We start from the raw sequence: 9,736 nt of genomic DNA, 5'->3' as shown, positions 1-9,736 counted from the left end.
GCTGCTCCCGGCCCCCTCCTCCCACTTCCTTACCCTGTGGGGACCGCAGAGATAACGTGGAGCTGCAGAGATAGCACAGCTCCCAGCCGCGATGCTCAGCCCCCCCGGCAGCAGCACCTCCAGCAGAGGGACGATCCAAACCTCTGCATCTCCGCACCCCTCCGCTGGGACACCAATGCTCCACCGCATCCAAAGCTCCCCGGCCACAAGCCTCTCAACCACAGGCAGTTTCAGCGCTTTATTGTCTGTCCTGCTACAGTGACCCGCTGTCCTCCAGCAGGGGGGGGGGCTGCCCGCACTCCCCGCAGTGTCCCGGAGCTGCAGCGGGCTCAGAACTGGCACTTAAGGAATCCCGGCCGGGGCCGCACGCAGCTCCTCCGCCCCGCACCGGGCATGGCTGTGGTCCGCTGCTGCTGTCCTCGGGGCTGGCAGAGGGGCACGAGCTGCTGTCGGCTTGAAAAAGGTGTTTAAATACCACTGAGTGTGGTGTCCGACCGGAGGCTCTTGGCTTTGTGGTTTGTTGTTGTTCGTTTTCTTTGTTTTTTTTTTTTGTTGTTGTTTTTTTTTTAATAGGTTTTTTGTTTGTTTTGTTTTTTAGAAAAGGAAAAGAAGCAAAAAAAAAAGTAACAGTGAAAAAAGACCGTCTTCCCTTTTACGAGCAGTTTCCAATTTTGGCCAGAAATTGCTGCGCCCACCAGTCCTCCAGGTCAATGGGAACAAAGTCTGAAAGAGAGGGGAGGGAGAGAAGGGAGAGCAGCTGGAGAGGAGCACAGCGTGTTCCCACCAGCACCGTCCATTTACCACTGGGAAAAAAACCCCTCTGATCCCCACCCCTCCCCAGCTCCCTGCCCCAGGGAATGGCTATGGGCGTTTGCTCTTCTTGGGGACGTTCTCACTGCCCAGCCCAACGCTCTGGCTGCCTTTACATCCCTGTGTGCCTTCATCCTGTGTGCCCAGGGCAGCGGAGAGCAGAATCCCACAGCAGAGCCAGGGCTGTTGATACGACCCCACAGCCAGACCCCATCCAGCCCAGGAGCACTGACACCCGACGTCCCGTTCGCCTGGGCTCTCCAGCACAGCCCATGGGACCCCCCAGTACGGCACCGCACCCCCAGCTGGAGACAGCCCTGCCACGGGCTCCCCCAGCTCCCACTCTCCCTCCCCCTCTCCCCCCATGCTCCCCACTCACTTTTCAGCCGGGGGTTCGGGGTTTTCTCTACGTACTGCACAGGCCCACGGGCGCTCTCCCCCCTCTGCCCCCCGTCCAGCTGCTGCTCCACCTCCTGCCAGGCTGTGGATGGAGGGCTGTGGGTGAACCCGGGGCGGGCAGCACCCTGCAGCCCCCTCCCCCCCCTCCTGAGCCCCTCACACCTTCGTAAACGAAGCGGACGTTCTCCTCGTGTGCAGCCGTGTAGCTCTCCTCGGGCACAGAGGTGTGTGGCAGCAGCACCTGCGGCCGTTTGCCGTTCACTCTGTTGAAGATGAGCTTCTGGGCTGGGCTGGGGAAAGCGGGGGTTGAGGGGAGAAGGGCAACTTGGAGGCACACAAGGAGCAGGGCATCCCCACCATCCTGTGTGTGCCACGCAGCCCTTCTGTGCCACCAGCCCGGCACTGTCCCATCAGTGTCCCCATCAATGTCCCATCATAGCCACCCCACTCAGCGGAGGGGAAGGACGGACCAGTGGACACAGCTGTCCACCAGGTTGCCCCCAAGAAGGCCGCCACATTGAGCAGTCCCCAGCCACTACAGCCAAGCGAGGACATGTTCTTTCCAGACTCCAGCTCTGCTCTGGATGGAGGCAGCAGGAAGACAGCCCAAAAATAACGGGGAAAAAAAGCAGACTAGGGTGCACAATGCACTGCCCTCTCCACATGCCCTACGGGCTGCCTAGCTGGGGACACAGCAGCTGTCACAGCTGCTACGTGGGAACCCCACAGCTGCTGCTACTCTGCACAGCTCTGAGCCAGTGTGCTGCAGGTGCACAGCTCTGCCCAACACAAGGGAAACTGAGGCACAGGGGTGGGACACAGGCCGGGTGCACAAGCAATGCCTGAGCTGTGGGGAAGCATGAAAGCAATGCGAGGGCAGCGACAGAGGACAGCCCTGCACCAGGGGAGCAGCTCAGGGGTTGCCCCATCCCACACACCCCTCCAGGAAAGCTGCTGCCCAAAAGGCACGCAGGGCAGCGTGCAGCGGGACAAGGTGAAACCATCGGCATGGAACAGGACTCATGTGAAGGGTCAGCACGGAGCCCCGGGCACAGCTGTGGGGCAGGAGGAGTCCGGGACTCACACCGCTCACGGGACAAAGTCTGAGAGGTCTCGGGAGCACGGGGGGGAGGTGTGCGGGGCAGCGGGGCCGGGTGGTGACCCCCGAGCTCCCAGCCTCACGCTGCCACCACTGCTGCCCTGAGGGGGGGGGGGGGGGGGGGGGAAATGATCCAGCTGATGTGCGAAGTGTGGGGCAGGGGGCAGCGGGGGGGGGGGCATTTCTTGGTCGTTCCCTGAAGGCAGAGGAAAGGGGTCAAAGCTACCCCGTGTCCACGGATTTTTGGGATCGGGGACGGGGACCATCGCCGCACAGGGACACGGCCCCCTTCCCCCGCCTCCGGGACCCCCTTTTGGCCCCTCGGATTGTGCATGGGGGGGAGGTAAAGCGCCGGGCAGAGGGGCTTCGGGCACAGCGCAACGATACGGGCTGACACGGGGAGAGCCCCGCGGGGCGGCCCCACCGCCGCCCCTGAACTTTTGCGGCGGTTGCACAACTCCGGGGGTGGGGGAGGGTGGGTGTGCGGCTCGCGGGGAGCGCCTGGACACACGGACATACGGACACACGAACACACGGACACACGGGGTTCCGCGCAGCCCTCGGGGCCCTGCAGGGCGCACAGCTGCGTTGCGGGACTGCGCCCGCGGGGCTCCGCACGGGGCCTGGACGGGGGAGGCAGGGGGGGGCACAGCAATAGGGCCACCCCCTCCGTCCCCCTCCGGACCCCTCGGCGGACTCAGAGCGGTGGTTGCGGTGCCCGTCCCCTCCCCGGGGCCCTCCCCGGAGCCGCGCGGCCGCGGTCACCTTTCCCCAAGGTCACGGCGCGGCGCGGGGCTCACCTGGCGAGGGGCCAGGCTCCGGGCTGCAGCCGGCCCCGCGGCTCGCCCACCTTGCTCTCCACCGGCTGCTGCGTGGGACCTGCGGGGGGGGGGGTTGGGGAGGCGGGGGGGGTTGCAGGAGTCAGGGCCGGGAGGAGCGGAGCTGAGCGTGCGCCCCGCGGTGCTGCTCCCCCCGACCCCCCACCCCCACCCCACACTCGGTACCTGTGCGGCGCTGCGTGGCCAGCTTGCTGGGGCCGCGCGTCAGCGTGTACATCGTGCGGCCCCTCCGGCACCGCACGGCACGGCCCCGCCGCTCCCGCCGGCCGAGTGCACCCCGCGCCCCGTGCCGGGCCTTTAACGGGCCGGGCCCGCGGCACGCCCCCGGCCTTAAAGGGACCGCGCCGCTCTCGTGGGGAGGAACGCGTGGAGGGGGAGAGACGCGTGGGGATCGTTAACGCGTGGGGCGCGGCGAGGGGTGCGGAGTTGTGGGGTTTGCGGGGCAACCCTCTGCCCCTCGTGGGACGCGGTGTGTAGGACCTAGTGCGGGACAGAGGGCGCGCGGCCATGGTGACACGTGGGGCGAATGTGTAGGACGGAGGAGGGCGCAGAAACGAGCTTGTGACAGGCGGGAGCTTTGCTCAAGATGAGTACGCAGGAGCCGGCTGACACGCGGAGGGCACGCGAGGGACGCACCGCGCCGTGCCGGGGGGCAGAGCGGGAGGTGCCGGGGCACGGCAAAGCTGGGCGCTGCACCGCGTGTTGCGGGGCTGCGGCGGTGCCGGCACCCCTCATTCCGCGTCGGGGGGACCTTGCGAGGAGGCCTTCCGTTAGGGAAGGGACCGTGGCGGTCCCCGAGCGGCGGCGGCGGCGGCAACGCGCCCCAAACGGCACCGGGCGGCCCCGCGCGTTGTGACCTTCGGACGGGGCGGTGCGCGGAGGTCCGCACGTGGCCGGGAATGCGGCACCTGACGGGCAGTGCCGGCGGATCCCCGCACAGCCCCGCTCCTCCGGCTGCGGTGGGGCCGAGCTGCAGTGTGACCGTGACCCTGCAGCCATCGCTGCTCAGGTGGCCGTGCCTCAGTTTCCCCACCCGAGACGGCAGCAGGTTTCCCCGGACGTCTGCACGCACACGGCTCATACCGTGCTTTTCTGACCTCGTTTACCACGCAGAGGTAGGAAACGCAACAGCACACCGCGCGTTCATTAGGATGTTATGAAGGGAGCAGGGGTAGGCCGAGCAGCAGCGCCGCTGGTGTAGTGGTATCATGCAAGATTCCCATTCTTGCGACCCGGGTTCGATTCCCGGGCGGCGCACAGCTTTCGATTTTTTAAACTGTATTTTCTTTCTTTCTTTTTTTTTTTTCTTTTCCTTTTTTAATTTTTCACTTTTTTTTCCCTCCTTTTTTTTTTTTTTTAAATTTCTTTTTTAACTTCTATGCCTTTTCTTTTTTCATTTTTTTTTTCAAGCAAATAGCTGCTTTTCGCCCCATTCTGAGCCCTGGGCACGGCGGCTCTCACGACGAAGGTGCGGCACTCCGGTCCTGGGGGCCGCTGCACTGTGCCTCCGCCCCGCCCGACCACGGGGCAGACAGTGACAGGACCGGGGGGAATGGCTTTAAAGTAAAAGAAGAGAGATTCCGATGGAATGTGAGGTGGAAATTTTTTACTCAGAGGGTGGAGAGGTGCTGGCACTGCTGCACAGAGCATCCGTGGAGGGGACGTCTGTCATGGATGGGCCCTGGGCAGCCCGAGCTGGGGAGGGAACAGTGGCATGGAATCAGATGGGCTGTGAGGGCCCTTCCGACCCGAACCATTCTGGGATTCTGATCCTGGGATTCTGCCCCTTGCTGCAAACCAGACAGCCAAATTACCTGGGTTCTCCACTTGGGTATTTTTATTAAAATAAAAAAAATTAAAAAAAAAAATCCAAATCCACAATATTCCGCTCTCACATAGTGCCACATTGCTCCTCCTGCTGCGAAACAATTGTCAGCACTGCAGCACCCACTGTGTGGCAAAGCAGAGGCTGCCCTCTCACTAAAGCACATGTACAAAGGCAATGCTGCTCCATGGGATGCACAGTGCAGCCCAGCACCATGCCCTGCTCCCAACCCAGCACCGTTCCCTGCTCCCAGCCCTACATCTTGCCCTGCTCCCAACCCGGCTGCTGCATGATGTGCACAGGCCCCGGTCGCACCCAGATGTCCATTCCAGGGATTGCAGCACCGAGCTGGAAGGGATCAGTTTCCATTGATGAAACAAAAATAAACGCGGGCTCTTAAGTGAGGAGGAATTCCTCACCAAGAAATATTGCCCTTGGAGCAGCCTGGTGCAGAGGGGCAGAAATAGCTGCCGGTGGTGAGGCACAGCCATGTCCTTCCCACATCACCATGCCAGGAGCCCTGCCATAAAAGTAATCCCTGGGCTGGGGCAGAGGTTCAGTGTGCAGGCTGAGGGCCCTCTCCATATCCCCATATTCGGGGCTGAGGATCCTGAAGCCTGCTGGAACAGGGCTGGTCCTGTGCAATGCTGAGCTGCCATCTCTCCATGGTGGTGTTGCAAGCACAGCCTTATTATGAGACATAAGAGATCCCGCCTGGGAGATGCTGCTGGCAGCTGAGGCTCTGGGTGTGGGAGCATCCCCTGCCTGGGGCTGATGTGGGGCTGTTCCCCAAGCAGGGACTGTGCAATGGAAAAAGGTGAGCACAACTGAGGAGGGATCAGCATTACAGGACGTGCTGTGAGCCCTGCATAGGGCTGCTTTGGCTGTGTGCCCCAGGACCAGAAGGGTGCTGTGGGCTGGGGAGCAGCACTCCTGCATCACCCCCAAAGCTCTATGGAGGAGCAGGGCACAGAGGAAAGGGTCCCCTCAGGGCTGTGGCCCTTCTTGCTTGGTCTCTGTGCAACAGGGATGGGAAGAGGGGCTGGGGGCAGCAGGCAGCCATGGCTTGGACTGCAGCTCCAGCTTCATGTCCTGGCAGCTGTAGGCTGTGGATGGCCACATCTCCCCTCAGAACTGTGTGGGCTTCAATTGCAGCCTGAGGCAGAGGTAGAGGGGGGACATGGGGGGCTGCGAGTCTGAGCAGCCTGCCTGGAGCTGCTGGTGGCCCTGTCCATCCTTCCAACCCTACATGCATTGCCCATCCTACACACTCTGCCCACAGCATGCAGTTGAGAAGAGTCCTAACGCGGAGGATGAGGGCAGCTCTGGGAGACAGGGCAACACTGGAGAGCCCTGAGGGTGAAGCTTCTGCCTGCACATCCATCCATTTGTCCGTCCATCCATCTATCTGACCAGCACCCCCCTCCCCCACAGCAACCCTGCTGGTGGTCTATGGGACACAGTGCTGCTGCAACAACTGGTGGAGACCAAAAAGATGGGGGGTGCTGGGCTTCAGGAGGTGGTCCTTGTGCTGGCAATGCCCCCCCAAGCCTGCAGGTAGACACGCTGGCCAACATCAAGAGCCCCATCTTCTACAGGCTGTGACACACCACACCTCATGGCACTGTGAGAGGGCACGGCATGCCACGCCACGCAGGAAAGGAGCAATGTCACACATGCAGTGCTGCACCCACAGTGCCTGGGTGATGGCTTGGGGTCCATCTCCTCTGGTTCCATCAGAACCAGGTGATGCTGTGGGCTTCAGTGCTGTGGGATGGGTATCTCGGGGTGGGGGGGTCTGGGCAGACTCCTCTGCAACCCCATCTGGCTTTTTATTGCTGCTGTCTGGGCTGGGGGTACACGGGGTGGCAGTTACAGCTGCAGAATGGTGATGGTCACTCAATAAAAGCTGTGGGCTCAGATGGGTCCCCCGGGGTCTGCAGCCCGTGTCCACGCGGCCCGGCCCTAATCCTGGAAGCGGTTGAGGAGGTCGCAGGTTTTCTTCTCCATCAGCTCGTAGATTTTCTTCACCCTCTTGTCGTTGGCCGCCCGCACGTAGCTGCCGGGGTCCAGCGTGGCCATGCCGTCGTGCACGGCGCCCATGATGATGAGTGGCCCGTCCTCGGCTGTCATGTTGGGGCAGGGGCAGCTCCAGTCCATGTCGATCAGCGTCACCTCCAGGTACTTGATATTGAAGAACTTGAGGCCCATCTTCTCGTCCTTGAGGACGTCCTCGAGGGCGAAGCGGGCGATGCCGGAGTCCTGGTCCTCCACGATCTCCATCAGCCGCCCCACGATGGCGAAGTCGCTGCGGCAGAGGCTCAGCACCATCTTGCTCTTCAGGCGGCAGGCCTTGCACTGCAGGCTCTTGGGGAAGGGGCACACGTCCTCGCACGTCTCCTTGCTGTCGAAGTTGTTGTTGTTGCCCTCGCAGCCGCCGTAGACGAAGGAGTGGCACTGCTTGAGGATGTAGTTGTAAGCCCAGCGCGGCTCCCAGTTCTGGCAGGGTCCCTGCACCATGGGCAGCAGGCAGGTGGGCCGGGCGCTGCCCACGCAGGCGGCGCGGCACTCCTCGTACGTCTCGAAGTGGTTCCTGTTGGCTCCGCAGCCGCCGTAGCGGAAGGTGACGCAGGAGCCCTGCTTGGCATCGAAGTGCCAGCGCACCTCCGTGGCCTCGCAGCGCCGCCGGTCCGGCTCCTTCAGGCACTCAGCGCTGGGGAAGGGCTGGGGGCTGCCGGGCCGCGGGGCCGCCCCGGGTTCACGTTTCAGCACCGACAGCGGGAAGTCGGCGCGCAGCAGCCCCGCGGCATTGCGGGCCGTGCAGGTGTAGATGCCGGCGTCCTCGTGGCGCGCGTTGTAGATGACCAGCTGCCCGATGTTGGTGACCACCACGTTGCCGTACATCTGGTCCGGCCGCATGATGAAGTTCTCGGCGCGCTCGCTCTGCTTCTCCCAGGTGATGTCGGGCCGCGGGCGGCCGCTGACGTCGCAGCGGAAGCTGACGGTGCCGCCGGCACGAACCGACTGGTGGAAGGGGTTGCTGTACAGCGCGGGAGGAACCGGCGGCTCGGGGCCCGCTCCGGGGGTGGGCCGGGCCGTGGTCTCCCGTGGCACCGGGCTGGTGTCGGGCCAGGTGAAGATGTGCTTGCAGGGCACGGTGGTGAGGCGCGTGCCACGCAGGCAGGCCTCGGCGTCCATGTAGCACTTGTTGTAGTAGGTGAGGCCGTCGGAGGCGCAGGTGAAGTTGGGCTCCTTCTCGCAGCGGTCCTTGCACTTGCAGACCGGCTGCCCGTCCCAGATGTCGCAGTCGGAGCCCTGCTGGGCGCACACGAAGCTCTCGCAGGACGGCCCGCGGCCCAGCTCCAGTGCCAGCAGGCTGCCGTCAGCAAAGCGCGCGGCCACGCAGCTGCGCAGCCCGCACACGTTGGTGCAGCACTTCTCAAAGCCCTCGCAGTCCTGGCCGGGAGGGGACGGCGGTCAGCACCCCAACACCAACCCTAATGCTAACCCCAGTGCTGATCCCAACACCAACCCTAACCCTGACCTGGATGCTCCCAGCCACAGAGAGCTCCCTCCCAGCCCCCACCATTTCCGGGCTGACCCAGCGCTCAGCTCTATCTCAGCCCTGCTGATGGGTGGGAGTGAAGAGTAGCAGTGATGGCCCCCACGGCACAGTGGTACTGGGCTTTGGGCTTCTGCAGGTGCCCAGCCTGGATGTGGGCCATTTCTGCCATTGTGGCTGTGCTGCGCTGTGGCCTGGGGGCTGCAGCTCTGATGGGCTGAGGTCAGGCAGAACTCATTACAGCGATGAGCTGCAGAGGAGTTGCTCCCTGAGGATGGGCAGCATCGTGCTCCTGCCCAGGGAAAACTGATTGACCAGGGGGAGCAGCCCCAGCACGCTCGCATCCCTCAATAACTGGGTGGGAGCATACTGGGGGTGTGTGGTGGGGTTGTTCCAGCCAGGGCTGATGCAGCAGGGCCGTAAGCTGAACCTCTGCCTGCAGGGGGGCTTGAAGCACTTGGGGCTCTGCGCACTCCTGGGGTGAGGCCACAGAGAGGCTGAGTTTGCTGGGCACTGCACCCTCTGCCAATGGGACCCCCATCCCAACGCAACGCAGAGCATCCCTCTGCTCACCACCACCCCCATACGGGTGCAGCACCCAAACCCATCCCTTAATTCCCCACAGCTCCCGGCGCTCACCTGGTCTGCCTGGCACTCCCTCTCGCAGGTGCTCTGAGCGTCCACCCACAGGTTGGGGTTCAGCTGGTTGGGGCACACCCCCAGGTGCCGCATCCTGGCCTGCTGTAGGCTCAGCCCGGCGGCGGCCGCCAGCAAGGGCAGCAGCAGGAGCAGAGCCGAGCGCATGGGCTCAGCCCCAGCGAGCTGCTGCCCGCCAGGACGTGACCGCGGTCCTGAGCGGTCGAAACTCCTGCGAGGCATCTGTGTGCCCCCCCCGCCTCGCCACCAGGCTCGGGGCTGATCACATTGGACGGAGGAAAGGAGACGGAAAGGAAAGTCGGGAGACGGAAAGGAGGAGGAGGAGGTGATGTCCAGACCGCCGCGGTTCAGCACGCCGGGTGCACGCTGTCTATCCGGAGATGCCGCCCCACACCTCGGTCCATCGCTGAGCTCTCAGGGCACCGGGCACAGCATCGTGTCGCAGCGGTGGCTCCCGGCAGAGCCTCGGCCGCTGCGATGTCCCCGTGCCGGGGGGGCTCAGCGCATCCCTGGCACCCGCAGCCGGGCAGCGCTCGCCGTGCAGT

General features: G+C 63.7%; 2 protein-coding genes and 1 non-coding gene across 5 annotated transcripts; 1 reads left to right on the top strand and 2 right to left on the bottom strand.

The window, feature by feature from the left end:
• Positions 1-530: 530 nt before the first annotated feature.
• Positions 531-3,658, bottom strand: MCRIP2 (MAPK regulated corepressor interacting protein 2). 3 transcript variants are annotated; one of them, XM_085237871.1, is made up of 5 exons: positions 3,313-3,658; positions 3,074-3,187; positions 1,372-1,499; positions 1,190-1,291; positions 531-723 (listed from the first exon to the last, which is right to left on the bottom strand). In XM_085237871.1, exons 1-5 carry the CDS (start codon positions 3,654-3,656, stop codon positions 653-655), a joined length of 759 nt encoding a protein of 252 aa, XP_085093997.1. In that variant the 5' UTR covers positions 3,657-3,658; the 3' UTR covers positions 531-652. The 3 variants fall into 3 exon arrangements, with proteins under 3 accessions (XP_085093997.1, XP_085093999.1, XP_085093998.1); XM_085237873.1 differs by having other exon boundaries at positions 3,109-3,187; positions 3,313-3,470; XM_085237872.1 differs by lacking the exon at positions 3,074-3,187.
• A 675-nt stretch (positions 3,659-4,333) lies between these two features.
• TRNAG-CCC (transfer RNA glycine (anticodon CCC)) lies at positions 4,334-4,404 on the top strand. The gene has a single exon. It is a non-coding gene; the product is annotated as a tRNA-Gly (tRNA).
• Positions 4,405-4,962: 558 nt separating this feature from the next.
• WFIKKN1 (WAP, follistatin/kazal, immunoglobulin, kunitz and netrin domain containing 1) lies at positions 4,963-9,621 on the bottom strand. The gene is made up of 2 exons (XM_010719725.3): positions 9,174-9,621; positions 4,963-8,428 (listed from the first exon to the last, which is right to left on the bottom strand). The coding sequence occupies exons 1-2, from the start codon at positions 9,411-9,413 to the stop codon at positions 6,938-6,940; spliced, it is 1,731 nt and encodes a 576-aa protein (XP_010718027.2). The 5' UTR covers positions 9,414-9,621; the 3' UTR covers positions 4,963-6,937.
• Between the last annotated feature and the right edge of the window lie 115 nt (positions 9,622-9,736).

The sequence above is a fragment of the Meleagris gallopavo genome, chromosome 16 (assembly GCF_905368555.1).
Source record: "Meleagris gallopavo chromosome 16, MGAL_WU_HG_1.1, whole genome shotgun sequence".
Lineage (NCBI taxonomy): Eukaryota > Metazoa > Chordata > Aves > Galliformes > Phasianidae > Meleagris > Meleagris gallopavo.
This window is presented reverse-complemented; position numbering and strand designations above follow the sequence as displayed.